The sequence below is a fragment of the Aptenodytes patagonicus genome, chromosome 1 (genome assembly GCF_965638725.1).
Source record: "Aptenodytes patagonicus chromosome 1, bAptPat1.pri.cur, whole genome shotgun sequence".
NCBI lineage: Eukaryota > Metazoa > Chordata > Aves > Sphenisciformes > Spheniscidae > Aptenodytes > Aptenodytes patagonicus.
Window position 1 is genome coordinate 224,214,626 of NC_134949.1, and position 26,037 is coordinate 224,240,662.

The 26,037-nt window shown below is 45.8% G+C and overlaps 1 protein-coding gene across 12 annotated transcripts in view; it reads left to right on the forward strand.

Annotated features, from left to right (window-relative positions):
* The window catches only part of PAK1 (p21 (RAC1) activated kinase 1), a 108,035-nt gene that overhangs the window by 75,415 nt on the left and 6,583 nt on the right, over positions 1-26,037 (forward strand). For all 12 annotated transcript variants that reach the window (XM_076328460.1, XM_076328461.1, XM_076328458.1 and 9 more), the window contains 11 exons: positions 1,146-1,293; positions 5,838-5,875; positions 7,778-7,894; positions 8,229-8,403; positions 11,740-11,803; positions 12,720-12,768; positions 14,982-15,094; positions 20,923-21,040; positions 21,510-21,609; positions 23,414-23,610; positions 25,114-25,251. In XM_076328460.1, the coding sequence (XP_076184575.1) occupies positions 1,146-1,293; positions 5,838-5,875; positions 7,778-7,894; positions 8,229-8,403; positions 11,740-11,803; positions 12,720-12,768; positions 14,982-15,094; positions 20,923-21,040; positions 21,510-21,609; positions 23,414-23,610; positions 25,114-25,251 (1,257 nt within the window). The remainder of the gene's footprint in view (positions 1-1,145; positions 1,294-5,837; positions 5,876-7,777; positions 7,895-8,228; positions 8,404-11,739; positions 11,804-12,719; positions 12,769-14,981; positions 15,095-20,922; positions 21,041-21,509; positions 21,610-23,413; positions 23,611-25,113; positions 25,252-26,037) is intronic.

Genomic DNA, 26,037 nt, shown 5'->3' on the forward strand with positions numbered 1-26,037 from the left:
CTCCTCCCTTCCCCTCCTCTCCTCTTCTAGAGCCGGATTAGGCCTACAGCATAGTCTGTGTCTGCCAAATAGGGCTCTGAGAGCTCCCCTTTAGGGGAGACACAACTGTGCATAACTATTTATGACAGAATGTGTATGTGCTGTCCTAAGGCTAAATGGCAGATGCTTTTAAGCGTTTTTTTAATTGACATGCAAAGTACTAGGAAGACAGAGTTGTATTTCATCATATTATTTTTCTTAATTTGATTATGAGATAGTATTTAATAACAGTAGAAGTTGTTTGTGAGCAAGCTGGTTTTAGCTGTCTTTATGCTTCCTTTTCAGGGACTTTGCTCTCCTAGCCTGAATTGTGTGTACAGTTGTGTTTTGCATGTCAGCCTCTAGACTTGCCCAAGTTAACCTGGATGTACCAGTGGGGCATTACCTGAGTGGTGTATCCAGCCATCCTTTTGAACAGGGAGGGTAACTTTATTGATAAAGGATCCCAGTTGCTTGCTGCTTCGTCTATACAAACTGTTATTCTCACTGGTGGTGAAAAGCACAGGTCAGGTTGTACTCCAGATGTATTTATTTTCTGGCTGAAAAGATGTCCCTGTAATGAAATTCTGAGCTTCAGATGTGAGGTTAACATCTCTGCTTTCCCAGCTCTGGTTACGATAGGCACCAAACCACTATTATCAAAGAACTCTAGTGCTACAAGAAGACCCAAGTGAATGTTGCATGTTCATTGTCCTAGATGCTATACAGTGTATGTTACTTCTGTAGTCTTTCTTGGATATATGTAAATATGTGTATACCTGTGCATAAAGGTTTTTTTTTTCCTTGAGGCTCTTACTGAACTGCAGCATTTGGGTCTGCTCCTTTCTGTCTTTTGAGTTTTGGTCTTCAAGGGACCTGGGACTCACCCAGAGCCCTGTGAGCAGTATGGCATTTGCATGTCCATGTGAGGAATGTGTGACTTGTAACACAGACAGTGGCTAGCAAGGTATCGATCCACCGCCTCATTTCTTTTCCTCTCCTCTTTTCTCCCTATTTCCCTCACAGCACTGAGTAATCCCAGAAACTGTGGCAGAACTGTGGCGGCAGGTGTGTGTGCTGTGAACCACGTTAGGCTGACTGAGCTAATGAGGTACATCTCCCCACAGGGAATGCCGGAGCAATGGGCACGTTTGCTGCAGACTTCCAACATCACCAAGTCGGAGCAGAAGAAGAACCCCCAGGCAGTGCTGGACGTGTTGGAGTTTTACAACTCAAAGAAGATCTCCAACAGCCAGAAGTACATGAGTTTCACAGGTACACGGTCATCACCTCATACGGCTGTTTTGTCCAACTTTCCATTAGTCACTGCGTGTGGGGTTTCTTTTGTTTAATCAACAAGTAGATCTGTCTTTTCAAGGAAAATGTGAATGAGATTCTCTGGCTGCTCACGCACCCCTCTTCCTTTAAAATGCTGTTCTGTTAATCCTGATGCCCAGTGTAGCTGCAAAAAAGGAGGTCAGTCAACTGGCTAAATCCCAAAAACGCATAGGTTTTCTGAAGCTTACAGCCAGCATCTGGAAGGCAGATTCCAGAGGACTGGTGTTGGGTTCCTAGTGATGAAAATCCCTGGAGAAAATAGGCAGCTAAATTTTGCACCGGTGTCAGTTTCTGGCGTGGGTGTGGATGTTGTTTCATGCATGCTTGGGGTGAGGGTCTTTCTGCTCCCGTGTGCTATGATTGAGGAATACGCCTCAGCTGCTAGGTGCTTGATAACTGCTGGCTGGATTCCTCTAAAAATCAAAGCTGCCAAGGTTTTGTGCCTTCTTTGTATGGATTACCTACCCACTGGAGGACTCCTGCAACCACCACTTCTTTTCTCTTTCAACTCTAACTCCTCCCCTTTCTAAATATTAATCCCTGCTTTGGCTCTTTTTCATAGATCATAGAATCATAGAATCATTGAGGTTGGAAAAGACCTCCAAGATCATCGAGTCCAACCGTCGACCCAACACCACCATGCCCACTAAACCATGTCCCTAAGTGCCTCATCTACTCGTCTTTTAAATACCTCCAGGGATGGGGACTCCACCACTTCCCTGGGCAGCCTGGTCCAATGTTTAACCACTCTTTCAGTAAAGACATTTTTCCTCACGTCCAATCTAAACCTCCCCTGGCGCAACTTGAGGCCCTTTCCTCTCGTCCTATCGCTTGTTACTTGGGAGAAGAGACCAACACCCACCTCGCCACAACCTCCTTTCAGGTAGTTGTAGAGAGCGATGAGGTCTCCCCTCAGCCTCCTTTACTCCAGGCTAAACAACCCCAGTTCCCTCAGCCGCTCCTCATAAGACTTGTTCTCCAGACCCTTCACCAGCCTCGTTGCCCTTCTCTGGACACGCTCCAGCCCCTCCATGTCCTTCTTGGAGTGAGGAGCCCAAAACTGAACACAGGATTCGAGGTGCGGCCTCACCAGGGCCGAGTACAGGGGCACGATCACTTCCCTACTCCTGCTGGCCACACTATTTCTGACACAGGCCAGGATGCCATTGGCCTTCTTGGCCGCCTGGGCACACTGCCGGCTCGTGTTCAGCTGGCTGTCGACCAGCACCCCCAGGTCCTTTTCCGCCAGGCAGCTTTCCAGCCACTCTTCCCCAAGCCTGCAGCGCTGCATGGGGTTGTTGTGGCGGAAGTGCAGGACCCGGCACTTGGCCTTGTTGAACCTCATACAGTTGGCCTGGGCCCATCGATCCAGCCTGTCCAGGTCCCTCTGCAGAGCCTTCCTACCCTCGAGCAGATCAACACTCCCACCCAACTTGGTGTCGTCTGCAAACTTACTGAGGGTGCACTCAATCCCCTCATCCAGATCATCAATAAAGATATTAAACAAGACTGGCCCCAGTACTGAGCCCTGGGGAACACCACTCGTGACCGGCCACCAACTGGATGTAACTCCATTCACCACAACTCTCTGGACCCGGCCGTCCAGCCAGTTTTTGACCCAGCGCAGAGTCCACCTGTCTAAGCCGTGAGCCGCCAGCTTCTCTAGGAGAATGCTGTGGGAGACGGTGTCAAAGGCCTTGCTGAAGTCCAGGTAGACCACATCCACAGCCTTTCCCTCATCCACTAGGCGGGTCACCTGGTCATAGAAGGAGATCAGGTTGGTCAAGCAGGACCTGCCTTTCATGAATCCGTGCTGGCTGGGCCGGATCCCCTGGTTGTCCCGCTCATGCCTTGTGAGCGCCCTCAAGATGAACCGCTCCATAATCTTCCCCGGCACCGAGGTCAGGCTGACAGGCCTGTAGTTCCTCAGATCCTCCTTCCAGCCCTTCTTGTAGATGGGTGTCACATTGGCAAGCCTCCAGTCGTCCGGGACCTCCCCCGTTAACCAGGACTGCTGATAAATGATGGAGAGTGGCTTAGCGAGCACCTCCGCCAGCTCCCTCAGCACTCTCGGGTGGATCCCATCTGGCCCCATAGACTTGTGAGCGTCCAGGTGGCGTAGCAGGTCGTTGACTGCTTCCTCTTGGATTATGGGGGGTTCATCCTGCTCGCCGTCCCTGTCTTCCAGCTCGGGGGGCCGAGTACCCTGAGGATAACTGGTCTGCCTGTTAAAGACTGAGGCAAAGAAGGCATTGAGTACCTCAGCCTTTTCCTCATCCTCGGTGACAATGTTCCCCCCCGCATCCAATAAAGGATGGAGATTCTCCTTGGCTCTCTTCTTGTCATTAATATATTTGTAAAAACATTTTTTGTTGTCTTTAATGACAGCGGCCAGATTGCGTTCTAGCTGGGCTTTTGCCTTTCTCGTTTCCTCTCTGCACGACCTAACGAGATCCCTGTACTCTTCTTGAGTTGCCTGCCCCTTCTTCCACAAGCGGTAAACTCTCCTTTTTTTCCTGAGTCCCAGCAAGAGCTCCCCGTTCAGCCAGGCCAGTCGTCTTCCCTGCCCGTTCTTCTTACGGCGTACAGGGACAGCCTGCTCCTGCGCCTTTAAGACTTCCTTCTTGAAGATCGTCCAGCCTTCCTGGACCCCTTTGCCCTTCAGGACCGTCTCCCAAGGTACTCTCTCAACCAGCGTCCTGAACAGGCCAAAGTCCGCCCTCCGGAAGTCCATGGTTGCGGTTTTGCTGGCCCCCCTCCTTACTTCACCAAGAATGGAGAATTCTATCATTTCATGGTCGCTAAGCCCAAGACGGCCTCCGACCACCACATCTCCCACCAGTCCTTCTCTGTTTGTAAGCAGGAGGTCGAGCGAGGCACCTCCCCTGGTAGGCTCAGTTGTCAGGAAGTTGTCTTCCACACACTCCAGGAACCTCCTAGACTGCTTCCTCTCTGCCGTGTTGTATTTCCAGCAGACGTCCGGGAAGTTGAAGTCCCCCACGAGAACAAGGGCTAGCGATTGAGAGACTTCTGCCAGCCGCTTGTAGAACGCTTCATCCGCCCCTTCATCCTGGTTGGGTGGTCTATAACAGACTCCCAGCAGGATATCTGCCTCGTTGGCCTTCCCCCTCATCCTTACCCATAAACACTCAACCGTATCATCATCACAATCATTGAGCTCTATACAATCGAAACACTCCCTAACATACAGGGCCACCCCACCGCCTCTCCTTCCTCGCCTGTCCCTTCTGAAGAGTCTATAGCCATCCATTGCAGCACTCCAGTCATGAGAGTCACCCCACCATGTTTCTGTGATGGGGACTAAGTCATATCTCTCCCGCTGCACAATGGCTTCCAGCTCCTCCTGTTTGCCGCCCATGCTGTGTGCATTGGTGTATATGCACTTGAGCTGGGCTATCGATTTCGCCCCTGGCATCGGCACGCCACCCCTAGGCTCATCTCTAGTGAGCCTGGTTTTATCCCCTTCCCCCTTCGAACCTAGTTTAAAGCCCTCTCAATGAGCCCCGCCAATTCATGAGTCATGATCCTTTTCCCCCTGTGAGACAGCTGGACTCCATCTGCCACCAGCAGGCCCGGTGCCGTGTAAACCTCCCCATGATCAAAAAAGCCAAAATTCCTCCGATGGCACCAGCCCCTGAGCCACGTGTTGATCAGGTGTGTTTTCCTGCTCCTTTCAGTATCCTTCCCTGCCACTGTAGGGATAGAGGAAAACACTACCTGTGCTCCCGATCCTTCAACCAGTCGCCCCAGTGCCCTGAAGTCCCTTTTGATCACTGCAGGACTTCTCTCTGCAACCTCATCACTGCCAGCCTGTATAACCAGCAGCGGGTAGTAATCAGAAGACCGTACCAGACCAGGGAGCTTCCTAGTGATGTCTCTGACCCGGGCCCCAGGGAGGCAGCAGACTTCCCTGTGGGATGGGTCCGGTCAGCATCCTTTTTAAGAGGATGGAGCCATGTCACCAGAACTGGTATTAATTAGGAAGGCTGCAGGCAGGGATAAAAGCACAAATCTTCCCCATATGTGCCTGGGTAGTCAAACAAGAAGCCCACCAGTTGACTCGTGGGGTCCTCTGTTGCTGTTCCAGGAAGTTTAGGTGGCTGAGACTGAACATCTTGCAGGTCTTGGGCTAGCTGCAGTGCCTCTACTGGTGATTTAGCCCATTGAAAATATTTTGTGTATATGGATGGAGGACAGTATTGATTCAGGTGTTGCTCTGGGAAATTCCACCCTCCTGCAGCAGGGATTTGGGGCCCCTGCATTTATCTGCAGAATTTTTTTACCCTCTATTCCCATATCTGTCATGTGTCAGCTTGTTCTGGGGAGCTGAATGTAATGCCTAGGTTTGGGAGCAGCCTTTTTTCCTGCTGCTTCCGAAGGGAGCTTGTCCCTTTCTCCTCTCCCCACTGCTGCTGCGTTTACAACTCACTTATAAAGGCATTACTATCTGTCTCTTTCAGATAAATCAACAGAGGATTACAATTCATCAAATACGTTGGTAAGCCTTATATTCACATTCTGTCTCGAGTTTGGGGATTTAAAAACTTGTATAAAGTAGTTAGCTACATGTAAACTTTTAGTTTGCTTAGTGTTTTAAAATCTGAACTATATATATTTGTATAGTGAATACATGTTTATACAAACAGGCATGCTCCTTTCACTTTTTTCAACTGGGGGAGAATCAAGTAGGCAGAAGTAGCTTTTATTAGTGAATAGTGAATTAGTGAATTAATGAACAGAAATAGTTCTATTTGCATAGAAGTCGATCTGTTCCTGTACCTAGAATTTGATAAACACTCTGCTTTCAGGTTTTATATGTCTCTATAAACATCTGTGATATAACAAAGTTTAATGACTAACCTGCAAGGTCTGATTGATCAAAACTAATGTTGATTAGCGTTGATTAACCAAACTAATCTCCAGCAGAAAAGGAAGTAAAAGGTTCTCCTCCTCTCTGCTTGACCTTTACTCTGTCCTTACCAGGGCAGGCACCACTCCTGTTTGTTTTGTTAGGAGACACAATACGCTGCCGTATGTGCGTGTGAGATGGAAGAAACAAAACTTTCAATTTAAGATGATTCACAAAACCCCACAATTCCCTCATCTCTTGTTTTCTCACTGCCATGCCATTATCTAGAGTTGGCTTGTTCTGCTCCCTTCCGGAGGCAGCGTATTCAGATCTGACCATTTAGAATTCTCTGCGAAAAGAAAAGGAGAATGTTTCTGCCATTGTTCGTTATTACATGTCATTGTACGTCAATCCTCAGGAGTTTAGAATATCTGAGGCTGTTGGATTTTAAAGTAAATCCTGAAAAAAGCAGTAGTTACCAGTCTACGGAGATAGCCTGATGTTTTTGGAAGACACTGGGTAACCTTTAATTTTGGGGTTACTCAGGAAATTCCCTGTATATAGGTGGTTTTTCTTGTTGCTTTTAACAGGCTAAGCTTTTAAGTTATGTACACTTTAGCAATTATATGTCAGGATGCTGGTGACTTCAGGTTCAGTGAAATACTATGTTGTTTTCCCCTCTTTCAGAGACAACTTTATTTCAATACTTTTTCCCCTGCCACTCTTAGGGAACTGATCATGCAGAAGCAGAACTGGTCTAGTGGGTTGATGATCTCGCCAAGTTTATTTTGAAATCTTTGTAGTGTAAAGGATGCCATTAACTTCAAATAAAATTAGTGTCAAATTTAAAAGGTTAAAAGTGACTTTGATTTCTAATCACAGTATTGCAAAAAATTCCAGATAATTAAAAAAAAAATTGGTCTTATTTTTCATAAAGCTTTCTTTTAGAAAGCAATTTTGAAAGGAATTTGAAAAGATTTTACCAGATTCTGCTTCCAAAATCTCTCATTACTTAGTTCTCAGTCACAATACCAAAGCTGGTGTTAACTTGACCTCCCAACATTTAGAGAAAACATTAAGATTTTGATGCAAATTAAAACATTTAAAGACTGAAATCTGAAATCTGCATGATCGGGGTTTGAAGCAAGCAGCAAAACAAGAGAGGCAACATAAATAGGTACAGATATTTCCAAACCCAGATGTTGTCCCCAGAATTGCTGGGTCTGCCGTGTGGGTGTTGGGAAGGCAGTGAGAGAGCCCAGGTGGGTCTCGAGTCCTTGGGAAGAGGATTGCCATCACACAGGCAGATGACAAGCTCTGTCTGAACAGTTGTGTCAGGCAGCGCTGGACCTGCCCCTCCATTTCCCACGAAGGCTCAGGATCTTTGGGGTTTGAGTTTTTCAGATATTGTAACTGGCTAGCCTGTTCTGGTTATTATTTTTCTGCACTTGCTTCAATGCAGTCTCTGTTAGGAGCTTAATCCAATGTTTGTGATTTTGTTATAACAAGCGATTGGGTTTTTATTTTTGCTATTTGTGTAACCACATGCAGAATGTGAAGGCTGTCTCTGAGACCCCTGCAGTGCCCTCAGTGTCTGAAGATGAAGATGATGAAGATGATGCAGCTCCACCCCCTGTGATAGCTCCACGACCTGAACACACAAAATCTGTGAGCAGAAATACTTACTTCAGCCCCTGCCACTGCAGTCATGGTCGGGTCTTGACTGTGGCTCCTCATCCACGCTGCATGGCATGGTGCTGAGCCCTTCTTGGGAGCAGGGGGGAGGAGGTGGGAGCCATTCCTTCTGGCAGAGCACCTTCGTATTATCACCTGCCTAGTTATGGCAGGGACAAGAGAGTCCTTGCTTAGTGACGTTAGCTGTTAACAAAGTTGCTATAGAAATGCATCCCTGACAACAACAAGAACAATAACAAGATGAATAGAAGTGTTTAAGTCTTTATCTGATTTGTATTAATATGTATGTTTTTCTCAACAAAATTAGATATACACCCGCTCTGTGATAGACCCCCTTCCTCCTCCTACCAGAGATGTGGCGACCTCTCCTATTTCTTCTCCCTCGGAAAACAGCACAACAGTGCCTGACATGCTGGTCAGGAACACGGAGAAACAAAAGAAAAAGCCAAAAATGTCAGATGAAGAGATCTTGGAAAAATTAAGTATGTCCTTTTTTTTTGTTTGTTTTTTGTTTTTTGTTTAAATTAAATTCCAGGTCCTGCTTTGTTGATTTCTCAAAATCTTAATAAGCTGAAATGTTTTGACATTCCCATTTTGAGATCCCTTACTGAAGACATTGCATTGTGACTGTGTGCCAAAATTGGGGGCAGATGTAAGGGGGGGAGCATAAATGTAAGCCAGGCACCTGTGATGCCAACTGAAGTCCCCGGGGAGTTACAGATCCTCAGGCTCTGCAAAACAAGTGCTGAATAAGTAACATCTATTTAACTATGAAGTTGGAGGTTGTTCCACATCTTGATATTCTGTAGCTCTGGAGTGTGGATGATTATACTGAAATGTTAGATGTAAGGTGAGCAGAGCTTCCTACTGTGTCTAAAAGATGGAGAGAAAATTAATGCATCCCCAAGTTCACCCTTCCACAATACCATGACACAAAGTGACTTGGTTATTTTTAAGTGCCCTGACATTGTGTGGGTACCCAAATTAGTAGTTGTTTCTGAGAAACATGTCTCTGTTGTGTCCTAGTGTCTTTAACAGTCCCTACCTTCAGTTCATGGGTCTTCTAAAGTGCTCCTCTGCTGCCTGGTATTTTTGGGTTATGCTGTGGCATATCCAACAGCTGAACCAGCTCTTCCGTGCAACTGATTGTTATCCTCAGCCTGGGCCAGTTTTTATTGGGGTAGAGCATTTCTAATTCTTTGAACTACTAATCCTATATTAATTGCATACATGCCTTGCTTGTCAGTTGATGTAAATTGTGTTAGCACCCCTACGGTCAGGCTGGTCTCCTCGGTTGAGGGTATACCCCTAAAGGTCAGTATTTTATGAAGCAAAGGCTAGTAGCTAGATGAAGGAAAATTTAATCTGAGGGTGTAACTTAAAAAAAAAAAAACAAACAAACTTAAAATGGCATCTGGGTACCTCATTCCTCTGAATAAAGCCTAGACTGAATTGATGGCATGTTAACTGGAACTGCTTGCTATTGGAAAACTCATACCCATTGTTTTAAAACAGCAGCTTCACTCACTTAATTAGCAGGACCTTTGTATCATTAAGGATTCAAGCCATTTTTGTGACCAGGTAGGGCAAGCAGGGACTGTGGCAGGAAAAAGATGCTATTCTAATACAAATACACTCACTTCTGTAATGAAGAGAAATGAAAATGCCACTCTTAGGAGTGCTGGGTGGCAGATGCGCCTTCTGACACCTTGCTTGCTCCAGCAAGTGGTGTTCAGTGCTGAACTGATTCTTTAGCATTGAGGGGTTTTGTTATAAATATATGGGTGTGTGAAGTTCAGTGGCCGCTGTTAGGTGTCAGCTTCTAGATCTGGGCTAGTCAGAAATATGTGATGAAGTTTAATCCTGTTGTAAACTGGTGTTTTTCCACTGAGGGCCGTGGAGTTGTACTTGTGCAAAGATGTGCAACCGTTTCATGTTTTGGTTTGACATGTGAATAAAATGACTAAAATCTTAAAGCATGTATATATTTACACGTACTGAAGATGTGCAAAGGTTAAAAGGAAGCTGATAAATCTCCACCTCTTAGCATTAACACAGCATTGGTGCAAACATTAATGAATCATCGACTTTTTGGGAGGTAGGACACATTACCCCATTTTACAGATGAGAGCATTAAACAAGGCAAGATTGGCAACTGCCTCTTGTCACTACAGCACTGTCCTGTCACTGCCATGGGGAAACAGTTGCCTGTCTCACAGTCTGAACTTGTAGCCTGTTAGGCTTTGAGGGAAAGTTTACGAACATTTGTTCAGAAATGCTTGTCCTCAAGGCCAACAGCACTGCTTCCATAATAGTACAGTGGGGTTTATATAGTCAGATTTCTCTTCCCACCCTCCTCTCCAAACGTGGACCATATTCCCTTCCTTTACCTCTGTCTGCCCTAAACCCTGTGGGTTTGGCTGCTCTCCAGTGGTGTCTGAAAATAGCCTCCTCTTATTCTGCTTGCTACTGGATTTCTTGGCCTAATGACCATGAGCAGTTTCTTTGCCAATATACATCTGTTTAGGCTCAGCCCTAGACCTCTGTAAAAGCAGCACCATGTGTTGGCAGCTTGAGTGACTTGCAGACACCAACTCAGATGCAGCTCTGCATCCCTTGATCCTATTAGCCACCCTGGTGCTGTTAGAGAGACTTGCTCCCGGCTGAGCTCTAGGAATTGTTGGCCCTGATTTCTTCACCTTAAGAAGGGTGCAATTGCTGCCTGTCGTAGGGGTGTTATGAATGTCGGTTAATGTTTGCAGGGAACGTTGAGTTTCAGTGATGCTCCTTTTGTCAGCTTCTCTGGCTTACCCCTTGGCAACCCGCCATACAATTCGCAGGACTCCAGCGCATCTATGCAGCCTGCCAACCGCCTACCCTTGCGCTGAGAGCTCCCTCCCCTCGTACAGAAAACATTGTGTTCCTCGTGGATACCAAATCCACCTTGAGTCTGAGCGGCCCCTCACCACCCCGTGTTGCAGAACACCAGGCAAAGTGCTCTTCCCTCTGAGGGATGCAGTAATACACTTTCTTCTGTCTGAACAGCCACATTAGGGGAGAATGAGCTGAGATTGCCTCGGGTTGCTCACCAAAACCAGAGCAATGCTGCAGTCGCATGGCAACTGCTGCTAAAACCTGCACTGACTGTTGGGTTCCTGGAAGAGCAGCCGAGCATTGCCCAGGCCAGGGGAGATTTGGCTCTGTAGGGTCTCTTCAGCTTCCCCCCCGAGTCTTGCAACCCAGTCATTGCATCAGTAATGGCTACGGTCCTGCCGATATGGAAACGTTATAAATTACTTTTGTTCTGCCAGAAATTGTCATGGTGTAGGGAAATCTTTGTCTAGATTTGCAACAGACTGTTGGCTCTAAGATGAATGAGGCCCTGGCCTCCAAATTCAGAGGATGTTGCAGTGCAGGGGCATCTTAGATCATCCAGTGTGTTGAAGCTGGAGTTGACTTTAAGTTGCAGGTTTCCAGCAAATAATTGTATTTACATGTGTGAGGTCTATGTATACCCATCCTGTGCCTAGCAGTGTGCAGTCACCGGCTGCTAGGGAAGATTAAATGTGCTTAATGTCTGCGTTCCACCATTTCTGAGGGGAAATACCTGTGAGAGGGGAATGCCGCAGCTGGTGTGTGTGTAAATAACTGAGGACTTCCTTGGCGTCCATGTGCCTCTGGATTTCTGGCAAGTGGTTCATGAGGCTCAGCAGAGCCCGCTGTGGCCATGGGGCTGCTCTTAAAGTACAGTTGGTTCTTATAGGTGTATGAAAAAGTACTTACAAAATCCTCTTGTGGTTTTTGTTTTTGTTTTGTAGGAAGTATTGTGAGTGTGGGCGATCCAAAAAAGAAGTACACATGTTTTGAGAAGATTGGACAAGGGTTAGTATACCCTCCTTCTCTGTCCTATACCTTTTCTTATGCTAAGAAGGAAGCACTGGAACCAGGCTAATTTAGTTTGCTGGAAAAGCTGTTGGTGATGCTTTGGAGAGTTTATTTTATTTGTTTGGGGTTTTTTTTTCTTTTTCTTTTGTGTTTTTTTTTGGTTGTTTTGGTGGGTTCCACACCCCCTGCCACCCCCAGCTCTTCTCCCTTTTCTGGCAAAGTCTTGAGTCACAGGGACTGGGTTTTTTGCGCGATTTGTGTTTTAATGTAAGAAAATATGTCATTAGATGATCAGGTTGCTAAATATAGCTGCAAGCAGGGAAGGAACTGCTTATTTTCAGCATGCAAGACAATTACAGATTTGCTTTTTGAATTAACTCTGCTTGATGCGGGTGTTGTGCCCCTCTTAGCAGGGTAGGGGGAAAATAGGCGTTGGGGGAGAGCCTATAGTGAGGCAAATCACTGAGATATCTGCTGTCAGCTCCGTGTGCTGAGGCTCAAACTCCTGTTTCCCTCACTACAGATGCCACATTTGTTTGCTTTATCTGATCTTATCTGCTCTGTAATCATGTTGGGCAGTCTGCAAGCCAGGGCAGCGCAGTCATGCCAGTTTAGATGGGATCAACTCATGGTCCTACAAGCTGTGCTACGTTGCTGGTTTAGCAGCAAGGGTTTGGATGACCATAGTGTCCTCTGTTAGGAGCTTTGTTCCCCATAAACTCTGGCTTCTGCTCCAACAGCAGTCTTGGCTCAGAAATATTTCAGATGATATTTACCACTGGAATTATTGCATGAAAAGGAATGGGACTGAGAGCACTTCAAAGAGACAAGTGGGAAGGGGCATGTGTTAAGCTCGCAGTCTTGCTATGAGGCACTAATAAGTATTTTTTTTTCTTTTCTCTCTTTTGTTTAGAGCCTCAGGTACAGTTTACACAGCAATGGATGTAGCTACAGGACAGGAGGTAAGTGCTGCCAGAATACCACAGCAGTGGGTTTTGGACTGTGTCCTAAAAGTTCAAGTTGATGCTACAAAATAAAGACGGTCTTTCAGGGGTTCATGACATCCTATGTTTAATGAGGTATTTATTTCCTTACTAATGAGGTATGGTCGAGTGGTCTGAGCAGAGAACTGGAAAAAATGATTTCCCAGGTTTTGATTCCTGAATCATTTCATATTTGTAAGGAATCTTTCTGTGACCACAGAGGCTGGAAGCAAATGTTCAGACTGGATAATTTCTCAGTAGAAGTTTCTCTCTTCGTCCCCAGGATTGCTGCCTGTCCCCATTTAAACTCTTTTATATGCCCTCTGTTCCTTTGCTTCCTACACTTATACTAGTTGACTTGCATAGAAATAGTTCCTCTCCCACCCTTTGCCCACTTGCTTTCTGCCCTTGAATTGAGAGACAAGGAATGTCTGTCTGTCTAGTTTTGTTTTTTTTCCCCCTCCAGAATATTGAAAAGTGCCCTGCGTGCTGCATGCATGCATAATAAACTAGTAGTGACGGATATGCAGCATCTGTGGAAACCATTATTGCTAGATGGAGGATTTTTAAAGAGGAAAGTGTATGCATTATTCCAAATATATTTATGGAAGCCTGCAGCAATGCGTGTCTACTTTGCATTTGTAAAGTTTGCTACCAATCCTTCGAGCTCAGGAGCTAAGTGAACAGCAACACATTTTGGAAGCACTGGAAGGAAACTCCTTTATTTTGCACTATACAGGAGCCTTGGGCAGCTCCCAGGGTTAAGAATATTGAAGATTTTCGCTGATGATGGCTATCTAGTATAACTACAGCTATTTATTTTGTATCCTAATGCACGGGGCAGTCTTAGATAAGGAAAATGCCCCCATATGCACTTGGACCATGAACAGGAGTGAGGAAGTACAGGAGCCTCTCTGAAGCTCCCTCAGTATTGGTCTTTATCTGCATCAAATGCCTTCCCTCTCTTCTTCATCTTTCATTCTCCTCTCTTGTCTTGCGCAAAGAGAAGCACGGGGTTTTTGTTTTTGTTGCCTTTAAGTACTGTTTGGCAGCCCTCGTAAATACTGTAGAAAATCAGCATGGTGTCTGTCTGTTCTTGCCTTCTCATGTGTTGGGATTTTTCTATAGTCTCCTTTGCTATACTATCAAGATGCTAATTGTATCCATCCATATTGGCACTCTGTGGCTTGTTTCTTTTAATCCTTGCTTTTGTGAGCTGGAGTTACTGGCTCCCCTCCATTCACCTAGGCCTCTTTCTCTCCAAGTACCGGTTTTGTAAAGGCATAATTACATTTCATTCCCTTTGCCTAAATATTGTACCAAATACAGTTGGGTTGTAATGTCTATGGAAGTGTTTCTGCCTCCTGTTGTGCTGAGTAGTCTTATTGATTTGAAGGCTTGTCTGAGGGCCAGGTGTTCTCACAAAGTACTGGTAGTGTGGAGAGTTGAATGTAAGAGTTAAAAACGTGTACTCTCCTGCTTTCTGCATATATACATGCAGAGTAGATATCCTGAAGCAGGCAGAATGCTACTAAGCCAAAGGGCTACAACTGACAAATCCATCCCTATTGCCCTTCAGTTATGACTGAGGATAAAGCTGAATCCAATTCACTTATTTTCAGCCTTTTATCTAAACACTGGTGCTTCTTCCCCCCAGGTCTTGCTGTGACAGAAAGAAATAGAATTACCACCTCAAAGTACTAGGTTTAGGCTACATTATTTACCCCCTCCATGCATGGCCGCCCTGCTGTAGATTTCTAGAAGCAGAAATTTGCACGGGAGCAGAAAAAAACACCAAAAAACTTCCAGAAACATCCAATCCAAAATGAAATTAATAAGAATCCTTTAAGAAATAAAAAGTTTTTGACATATCAGTCCATGCTAGAGTAAGGGGATCTCTTCCTTGTTACCAAGAAACTGTAGGTGGAGATGGCTATCCAACTGTGTGACATAAAGGTCCTGTATGAAAATAGTAATTCCCCTTGGCCTTTTTGGCATTAAGTATCCTCCAGCATGTGTGGAAATGGACTGGCTGCAGAAACTCACAGAGTTACTAAATGGCTGAGCAACCCATGATGAAAAAGTGTTTTCCCGCTTCACGTGAATGTGGGACTAAAATAATCGACAAAGGTGCTGGCAGGTTTCTAGGAGACTCCTGTAATAATGCTTTACTTGGTCTTTCTTCACTGCAGGTTGCAATCAAACAGATGAATTTGCAGCAGCAGCCGAAAAAAGAACTGATTATTAATGAAATCCTTGTGATGAGGGAAAACAAAAACCCCAATATTGTCAACTACTTGGACAGGTATGTCATGGTTTGAAGAGTTCACAAAGGGACTCTGGGATACACTTCCTTGTCACTGTCTTAAGTGATCCTGTCTCAGCTTAATGCAGGTATAGGACAACTTGCATTGCTTAATGCATGTGGCAACATTGGGATGTGGGTGGCTTGGTGGTCTCTCTCCATAATCCTAGGAGAAACAGGTATTAATGGGGTATCTAGGCTCTCTTTAGAGATGCTGGCAGCAAAGGCATTAGCAGTATGCTATCAGGACTCCATTTTTCAGCTCTCTCCTTTGCCAAATTTGATGCAACAAGACGTTTCCTTCCTGCTACTAGAGGAGAAATACAAATAACACAGTTCAAACTACTTCTATTTGCTTTCCTCTTCCTCTTCTTTCCTCTTCTGCTGAGCAATGCTGACATTCTGCTTGCGGAGGAGCAAATGCCTTCCAGGCTTAGATGGTAATCTTGTCCCTGTGGCTGTCCACTGAGGTTTTCGGCACAACAGCATAACAGTGACGAGGGTGAATGACATGCGACACATTACCAAGCCAGGCTGCTTTCTTGCGGGTGTGAATAAGGGAGAAAAGGAGACCTGGCACAGACGTAAGAACCTTTTGGAAGACAGAGGGAACAGGGTTATTCCCTGCTCAAAGCTGGGCTTTGTGGGCTCATACACGTGCTGCGGCACTCCTGCTCAGCCTTGGATATATTATGTCCATATGGAACAGCTCCTCCTTGAATCCCTACTCCTTACCACAAGAGTTGCACCTAATAGCTTATCTATGTACAGACCTGCTCTGCTTGTTCTTGAGCTGACGTCCCTTGGACTGGGACAATAACAGAGCAGAAGCAAACAGCACAGTGGCTGCTGCACTGAGTGTAAACTGTTATTAAAATAAACATGTGTAGCTGTGAAAATTCTGGTCGCTACAGCTCAAGACAGTAAAATGCCCAAGTCTGCAAACAAACATGGCTGTGAGAGCTCTTCCCCACAGGATGTTAATGCTGTACATAAGGTTGATGGTAGCAGTGCTGCCATCATCAGCTGTTTGGAGGTTGACTGCTTCGAAAAGAGCAACTGGTAAATGTGCTTCTTTGGGGGTAGGGAACTGCCTTTGAAAAGTGCAAGAAATTCTTGCATCTGCCTTGTTTGAATTCCAGGAAACAGCCACAAACTGTCAGCATTGAAATCTGGGGTGTAGTGAAAGCCCAACAGGCAAAAGCGTTGCATGGTGGCTTGAATTCACCATCAACATAACATTGGTGCATTGTGTCGAGCCTGTGTCATTCACCTTATGTTAAAGATACAGCTAGTTCCAGTTGAGCTGCAGCAGGATTTTCAGTCTGCTGCACTCATGTCAGAATCCAGCAGTCCTGATGAACTACAGGTTTGGCTTATTGTAGGGTAAAAAGTGCCTAGATAGGATGCAGGCTTTAATCTTGGCAGCTCATTTTTTTTTTTGAAGATGCAATGGAGGGATGTGAGCTAGAATCTCTTTTGGAAATCTGAGAGAGTATTTGCACACTTGTTTGCTCTGCATGTATATCAAAATCTTATCAGCTGTTTCTTTAACAGGCTTCTTTAACAGGCTTTCAATGTCTTAGCCAAAAAAAGTGCTTCTTGTATACTGCAGCATCAGTTGTGATGCTGAATTTATATGGTGCTGTGTCCTATGCATAGCTGTAAAGAGCTACGTTGTTGAAGGGACAGGAAGTCTGCTCCTGAAATTTTGTGGGAGGGGTGTGGGCACAGGGAGGTGATGCTGGGCAGGTGCCCTCTTCTTACAAAGGTTGACGGTTGGACTCGATGATCTTAGAGGTCTTTTCCAACCTTAACGATTCTATGATTCTATAAAGAGCAGGAGGATATTACCTGTGTAAAATGAAACAAGTGGTAAAGAAGAGTTAAGAATTGAATCTGGGCTGAAACGGTGTATTTCTCCTGGCTGATTAGAGGCTTCGTTTTGGCAAAACTATTTGAGAGAGACATTCTTCCGATTAGAGAGAGCATCTCTGGGTACATGCACTTGCCTTGTCTAGCCAGTACCTCCCAGCTGTAGGGTAGCTGCACGTCCTGCTGTCTTGTTCAAGCTTCCAGCAACAAAAGCTGCTGCTTTTGTCCTCCACTTTCTCTCACTAATCTTTTTCAGAGGGATTAGCTTTTGTTTGAGTGCTGCAAATGGACAGAGCAGCAACTAGGATGAATGTGGGGGTTCTTGTGCCTATTATACCACTTCAGCTTTGCAACTGCAGGATCCTGTTGCTGGGGAGCTGCGTTCCTCCTGCCTGGCCTAATGTGCCTGTTTGCTTCCTGAGTGCTGAATTAAGCTGATATTTGAACGCCGCTTGCTGGTTTCTGCCTACTGCTGTCGCAGAAGGAAGTACGAGGAAGGATGTGCTTGCCGCTGTGGGACCTCGTTTCTTTTTTGCGGTTCTGTTTTTGACAGTGTCTCCCCTTCTGAGTCCCTAATGGGAGCTGCAAGATAGTCATCTGTATAAACCAGCTCTCTCGCTTCTCTTTGCCTCAGCTCCTGCCCTTGCCCAAGGGTTTCCTGGGCTTTATCCTCTCTTACCTACATGGCCTACTTGCTCGTGGTTAAGACAGCTTTTCTGTTGCAGTGTAAGTGGCCAGTGTTGCACAAAGGTGTGCTGTGACATTTAAGATAGTGACATGGCCTAATCCAGCTGTACTTAGGAGCTGAATTTAGAAGCATCCGTCTCTGAAGACAGTGACGTACCGTTTTCTTGTGCAGAATTGCAGCCACTTGTGCTGAGTTACCTTCTGGAGGTGCCAGTTTCTTTCTACTGTGTGAAAGAGGCCCTCAGAGGCCTGCTTCTAAACTCAGGCATCTAAACACAGGCATCAGATGCCCAGTGTTAGGCAAAGCAAACTCCTGCCCTTTGGTTTCTTTCTTTCTGAAGAACTCTCCTTAACCTAATAAACCCTCGCTTTAAGTAGTAGCCACTGTTACCCTCACCTCAACCCCAAACTCAACTAGGGCTGGAAGGTCAGTGAATAAAGCTGAAGATGTATGACAGTCATGCTACAAGAAAACACTGATTTCTTTCCAGGCTAACTTCATGTTTGCATGTTGGAGGCATGTTACTAGTGCAGAAATCTGTAATGAATGATCTTGCTCTTCTGGGCAAAACCAAATTTTATAAAGTTTATCAATAAAAAAGGACTATGACTGACTGGTGTGTGTTTGTGATAGGAAGGGCTTGGTGGATGCCTTCCTAAGGTATCTAAGTGGAAGCTGAGGAACACCTTACAGGAGCAGACATTAACTGCTCTTGCAGATGGATGAAGAGAAAGCTGTAGACCACCTCCTTCTTCCTCAAAGACTTTCATCAGCTTTTTTTTACTGCCAGCCTTGTTTTGGAAGGTGACTGTGGGTGACAAGGTGCGACACCATGCTATGCCTGACGTCACATGGAGAGCAGATTGTAGGTGTATGGACTTCCTGGTGGTGTCTCCAGAACTGCTGAGAGAGTGGTTTCGAGGCACGCTTACAGCAGGCAACTCAGTGACTAAAACTGGCCTCTGCTGCAACAGGAGAGTGAAAAGATCCCTGAGACAGCACCACTCAATCTTCTGAAATGACATTCGCTTCGCGGCAGCTGGTGGGGAGCCACCCTTAATTCCACCTCCCTGTTATGTCAGATCTATCAGTTATTGAGGTGCCTGGGTTTTGGCCCATGCCTTTGGCTGGTCATGGCACAGCTTGGGTTCACAGTGTGGTTCTTTGCTCGCTCCGTCCCTTTTGGCTGTGGAGAGATACCAGCTTGCTCCCAGCATGTGCAACCTGAGATTGTCACGCAGGAGCGGTGGAGCCCATTCTGCCCCCATCCTTACAGTCAAGTGGATTTGGGCTGCAGAGGGTGCTAGTGGCAATGAAGGGAAGCATTGTGATGTCCAGGGTGACACTAATTTGTTGAGAGGGTGCTGGTAAAAGCTGGAGAGAGCCTGGTTCGGCAGGAGTGATGAAGAAGCAGCAACAGCATAAGGGCAGGAAGGAAGGGTGTGGATGGAGTGGCTTTCAGAGCCCATTAGAAGGTAGATGATCTGCAGAGTTGGCAGAAGCGCTTCTAAAAGCAATTCTGCTGCTCCTCTGTCACTCTGAGGGGCTGCTGTGCAGGTGATACTGGTTTTTCTGGGGTCTGTGCTGCTGGGCAAAAAACTGCCAGTGCATCAGCTTCTCTTCCGTAGTGGAGCTGGAGACCTGTCTGCTCCAGGAGCATAGCCCTGTGTCCTTGGGCTCTGTATCTTGAAAGAAACTCCAAATTCTTCCTCCCTGCATAATCTTCAGCATCACCAAATGCGGATACCATCTTTGTCTCCAATATTAAAAGCTCTCCGTAACTGTAACACTTCTGTCACGCAGCTCAGACCACAATTCTTATTTTGGGGGAGTTTTTTTCATCAGCTCAGGTGTTGGCAGTGTGTCCTTTTGGGGTCAAAGCCTACCTCCTGCCCGCTCCTGTGATGTCTCACTCATCTCTGTCTACTTTCCGTGCCAAGTTGGGCTTAACTTCGTTCTCCTTCACTGTTGCTTTCTAGCTAATTGTTCCCTAGAACTTGTCCTGCTTTTTGCCTTTGGCTTCTAGCAAATTCACTATTCACTCTTCAGTAGGATCAGTGTTTCAGAGCAAAGCAAACATCTGCTTGATGAACTCTAATGCCAGCAGGAGCTTTTAATTCGATTCTCTGCCCTCTCTCTTGACTCATCTGTCCACTCACTTTAAAAATAGGAGGATAGGCTGAGAAGGTGAGTTTTCAAGTTTTCAAGCTGATGATTCCTTCCTTCAGGAATGTGTCATCCTGATACATCTATCATGAAAGATTGTGTTGATGTTTTTCCAGATGGGCCCAAAAAGGCAGAAGTGGTTGGTGGTTACGGTTTGTTGTTTGTTTTTGTTTTTTTTTTTAAAATGAGTTAATGCTGAAGTCTTCATACCAGGTCTTCTGGTTTTAGACATGAGCGCACACACACTCCCAGCTGAGAAGACTATCCCAAATGGCTGAGAAAACTTGCCCTCACCTCAGCTGTCTCTTCCCCATCTTCCTACAGGCCTTTTTGGACAAGACCTGGCCTTTTGGGCATTCCTTTTTTATTTTAAATCTTTAGAATTGCTATTGTATCCAGCAAGATGTTCTCATTTGCCCTTATGAACTTTCTGAATTTTTCAGACAAAATCCCAAACTGGTTTGGTAGCATGAAAAAGATTGAGGTGATTTTTCAAATGCATGATGCTTAAAAAAAGTGTTCTTTCTCTGTTGTTCATGGGCAGCCATCCATTGTGTCACCCAGGATTGTCCCTGGGCCTAGGCAAAGTAGGCAGTTGCTTAGGACAGCAGGATGCCAGTAGTAACAAAGCAGCCCCCAGCCACCTCTTTGGATGCGAGAGCCCCTCAAAAGCCATGCTATGTGCCAGAAGTCTGGGCTGCATGCTCGGACCCCATCCTTGACTAGTAGCTCTTCCCCTTCTCTCCCAGCAGCAGCAGGAGTTTTAAGGTCAGGTCTCCATCTTAGTCTGGGCCCTTCTCATGGCAGAAAAATTCAGCCTTGCTTTTATGGCCAGGAAACTTATAATCTGCTCTCCCGTTACCTCTCTCCGCGGCTTTCTGCACTCACCCTTCCCTCTGTTCATTCAGGTTGTGATCAGATCCTCCCGTGTACAGAAGGTACCACGAGTACCTGCTGCCCCAGTGCTGTTAAATACGCTGCTCAAGCCTCATGGTTTCTCTGCACTTCTAAGACAGCTTTAAAACCCAGTGCATTCTGGCTAGGTAAACAGTGGCATGCTCATACTTGCTGATTTTAAAATCTGGTTTTGGCTCTTCAGTTACCTTGTAGGAGAAGAGCTCTGGGTGGTCATGGAGTACTTGGCAGGAGGCTCCCTAACAGATGTTGTGACAGAGACCTGCATGGATGAAGGACAAATTGCAGCTGTGTGCCGAGAGGTAAAGTGGCACTCGCGCTCGGAGGGAGCTGTGATTGGGAAGGGGACACAGGCTTTCCACGACCTGTCACTGGCTCCACAGGAATAGCTGTCTCCAGCTTCTGTAACGCAACAGTCGTTCTTTCAAAGGATGGATTTCATCTGGGAGGTTGCAGCACACAATCCTAATGCAAGCCTAATATGTTTCACCCTAGAGGGAGAACTGGAGCGAAGCACAAAATGGGGTTGGAATCCCCTTGGTTATGCCTGTTCCCCAGGTCTTTTGGGACTAACCTGTCCTCCTAGGACCTGCTGATCTCAGTGGGATATCCCTCTGTAGCCCTGCACATACTGGGTATATGAAAGACTCTGAGACACTAAGCCCTTGCTACTCAAAATGCACATTGTTAGAGTCCATTAGTTGGCTAATTGTGACTGGTGAGTAATTTCATGCACAGTAAGACTATCTCAATTATTTTATTTTTTTTCAGTGTCTCCAAGCTCTGGAATTCCTCCATTCAAACCAAGTTATTCACAGAGACATCAAGAGTGACAACATCCTGCTGGGAATGGATGGCTCTGTCAAACTAAGTATGCGGGGGACATTGCTGGTGATGACCTATCAACCCAGGCCTGTTATCTGCTTTGGGCCAGGCCTGTTGGGGAGATGGGTGTTTGAGATGCTTGATGCTGTGGTGTTGAAGAGGCTGTAGAAATGCTCCTGTAGGTATTTTTGTGGCTTTGGTTTTAATGGAGATTGGCAAGCATGAATCCTTGTGAACTGATACCAGACCTGATTTGAGGTTTGGGGCTCGTTTAGCTTTGGGCCATCTGTTTTTGTGGACTAAAATAACAGTATTTTAATGCTACTCTGGTCTAGAAAGCTGGGTTTGAAGGTGTAGGGCCAGAAATCTTTATTTGTGAGCGATCTCTTCAGCCTGGAAAATACTGCAGGTACTCGGGGGGCAGAGGGAGTGGAGGGAGAATTGAAAACTGTGTAACTAGAAAACATTTAATCCTACAACACCAACTCAGACTGGACTCTAAATGTTGTTTCCTCCTTGTGTTATCACCCGTAATGAAGACCTTGAGACTGTCCTGCCCCTCGGGTGCTAAGGTAGCTGTTGTGTTTGTCATTGCCCATGCAGAGATAAGTCTGGAAACTAGTGAATGATTATCTTCCACCTATAGCTTTAACAGAATTGTGCTTCCTTTCTCTCCCTCTCAGTTCTGTTGGCTAGCACCCAACAGGCATAAATAAATCTATTTTTGTCAGCAGTGACAGCAGATATGACTCAAAATTCACACAGTGCAGATATGCTGAGTAAGAAGGTGGGGGTTTTTTGCACATAATTGCTTTTTAGACTAAAGCTGTACTTTGGTACAGTCAGATCTCCAGAGTGTTAGCGATGAATAGCTGATCAGGGCCGAAGTGCTCTGTTCTTATGGAATAAGTTCTCTGAGCACAGTATGCAGGTACCAGGCTGTAGTTTGAAGTTAGAGAAGTCCCTGTGGGTATGATGCAGTAACCTTCTGGACCTGAGCTGCTTATTGGCTCTGCTGGAAATTTGCTCTGTTTATGAACCATATGTACCTTCCCTGGTTCTTACCCTTGATAAAAACTCATCTAGGGATCAGTTTAATTTTCATCATTCTGCCTAAAATTAGACCTGCGGTGCCATAGGGGGTCAGGATGGGCAGTGCATCTTGCTGTGTTGATTCTGCTGGGCTCACAAGAACAGAATTAGTTTTTCTTTTGGTAAGTCAAATACAAATAAGACATAGGACCCAGCAATCTTTGTGTGAAGGCTCTCCATCTTTCTGTCTATCCGAAGAAAGTAATCAGTATAAATTTAGGTACTTTAAATTTATTCTAAACACTGTTTGCTCTGTAAAGCAAATCCTGTTTCAGGGATGATGTATCTACTGGGGAAGTAATATCTCTGGGACTGCAAATATCACCAGACAACACAGTATGTGGGCTGGGGGATGTATCTAGATCAGACTGTGCATTAATTTCTATTTTCACATACCCAGGAACAGTCTTTAGACCATATATTACATAGTGTATTACAGCTGCGTAATGCTGCAAACACGGTCAAGTGTCTCAACATCCATATATGGTTATTTACTGATCCCCATCCTTCACCTAGATAAGTCAGCAGCTCTGTAATCCTCATGGCCTCAGTGAGTCAGATTTAGAAACTTACTTCTCAACACCGTCTTCTGTATTAGACACAAAACCACCCCTCCTTTCACAGTTGCAGCAGCAACGCACCAGACGGTGCGGCAGGGTAACTTGTACTACAGCTCTGGCATCAGTAAGCGTGTCTTTGGAGAAACTTGCTGATTTCTATGTCTGTTTCTTTCCCCGCCCTGGTCTTTAATTTTCCAGCTGACTTCGGCTTCTGTGCCCAGATCACTCCTGAGCAGAGCAAACGCAGCACCATGGTGGGGACCCCGTACTGGATGGCACCTGAAGTGGTGACACGGAAAGCATATGGGCCCAAAGTGGATATCTGGTCACTGGGGATAATGGCCATCGAGATGATCGAAGGAGAGCCCCCCTACCTCAATGAGAACCCCCTGAGAGTAAGCGAGTATCTTTTGCCCTCAGGTCTTCGCTAAGCCTGCTGGTGAAACTAGGTTCTAAAGGAGGCAGGTGAATCCTCCAGTGCGGTTTCACCACCTGCAGCCCCGTATCTCCTTAGATGTCGCTGTGAGAAGATTGAGATAGTTTTAGTTAAAAGCCATAGTTTGCTCTGGGTGGCAGAGGTGTGGGTTCTTCCTGTTGCAGACCCTCTGGTCAGCTCTGATGAGTTAGATCATGCACACTCATAATTTCCCACTTTCTGGAGATGCTGATAGAAGCAGAAAGAGTACCTGGTGGCACCAAAGCAGCTGACTTCTTGAATCCTTGTGCCCTGTGTGTGGGGAAGAGTTCTCCTTAAGTTCAAAAATATGACACGTTACTATTCTATAAAAGGAGCTTTTTCCTCCTGGCTGACTGTTCCTCCTTGCATGCCCCAAATAAAGCTACAAGCTTAATAAGTCTTCAGACAGGGCTTAAACCTCCTGATGTCTTTCCCTTGTTTAGTTTTTAATGAAAGGGGAGATGCTGTCAGTTTGTAGGGATGTAACTGCTCTTAATATAAGCCAGGTTTATGGCTTCTCCCTCAGCTACCCAGGATGAGGGGATCTAGAAAAATTCTTTTTAACTTTTGTCTCCATCTCTTGCACTGGAAGTGATTTTTGGGAGAGAAGAGCAGCACCAAAGAAGAGTGAAAGGAAAGAAGCTGGGTGTTGAGTTAAACGAGGGTGGTTAAGCAACTTTGACCTCATTTAACTCAACTTGTGCCAGTCCCAGGCTATCAGACTGCTCCCATGGGATGTGCCGAGTGATGTGCTCAAAGGGCCTGCATATTAACAAGTCTTTGACAGATTTCAGTTTCCTTTGAAAATCCATCCAGGAAGTTTCTTGCGTGAAATCCTGAAATGGATGAATTCTGAGTTCCTTGATTCTCAGAGGGGGTGTGTGTGTGAATGCTTCATTCCCAAGCAGTAGCGAAACTGCTTGTTTCTGCAGGATGTTAAAAGCTGCTTCGGGGTCTGCTGGACATCTTTTGTAAGGAGCCAACTGCATCTTTATAGTATTGACTTCTCAGGCCTTGTGCACTCGGGCAAAGTACCGACAGAAAAAAATCACCTATTTATTCAGGGGTACCTTCCCATGAGGATATAGTTATCGCAGGAGTCTAGCACTGGCAGAGTCATGCCAGTTAACTTCCCTATGTAAACACGGTCTGGAATGTTGTTTTTGTCCTCCTAATCCCTTGAGAGGGCTGCAGGATCCAAACCCAGATTACGAGGGTAAAACAATAAAGGATTGGATCACATCCACATAAAAATAGGGCTGGCAACTATTCTGTTTGCAGAAACTTAAGCATTGATTAGTCACCCTGATAAGGTGGGTTTTTTTTTTCCCCTCCCCATTGAACTGGGGGGAGGGAGAGGCGAAATAATTGTATCTGTAATCCAGAGATGGAATCTAACCTTCATAACCTCCTGTTTCTTTGGTGGTTGTTTTTGCTTCAGGCCCTGTATCTCATTGCTACTAATGGGACTCCAGAACTGCAGAATCCAGAAAAGCTTTCATCCATATTCCGAGACTTCCTAAATCGCTGTCTTGAAATGGATGTGGAAAAGAGAGGTTCTGCAAAAGAGCTGCTACAGGTAGGTGATGGGGAACAGGGCTGAATCAATGTAATCACGCAATCCCGAGTGAGGCCAGGCTTATGGAGAGGTCTTGTTTGGGGTCTTAAATACTGCATCAGCTGAAGGCACAAGCACAGCTAAAGTAACCTGCCAGGAAAAAAAAACCAAAACAGCCTCAAAACCTAAACCTATAATACAGTGTTAACAGACTACTCCCTTTTTATGCTGTACTTGCTACTAGCAGCAGCTGTGCAGCATGTTCTGTAACTAACCTCAAATAATAGCTGTGCTCCAGGCCTGCCAAATGCTGAGCCCCTTAATTCCCGTGGCTTCTTCACACAGCTGGCCCTGACATCTGTATGCGTTGTCATGGTCTGGCCATGCTTGTTCCGATGTGGACAGCAGGAGGGCTTCTAGCTATCGGATGTTCTGGTTGTCTCCCTTCTGGTGGAGGGATCACAAAGCTCTTTGGAAGGATCACAAAGCTCTTTGGAATATGCATGGCTTGCATTAACTGGAGCAGTTTGGCTTTACCACATTTTGCCAGATACTACTCCTTACAGAGGTGATGGAACAGAACTTGTGAGATATCTTAATCACAGAATGGTTTGGGTTGGAAGGGACCTTTTAAAGATCCTGTAGTCCAACCCCCTGCCGTGGGCGGGGACATCTTGCACTAGACCAGGTTGCTCAAAGCCCTGTCCAGCCTGACCTTGAACACTTCCAGTGATGAGGCATCCGCAACTACTGTGGGCAACCTGCTCCAGTGTCTCATCACCCTATCATCAGTTACTTCACGGAAAA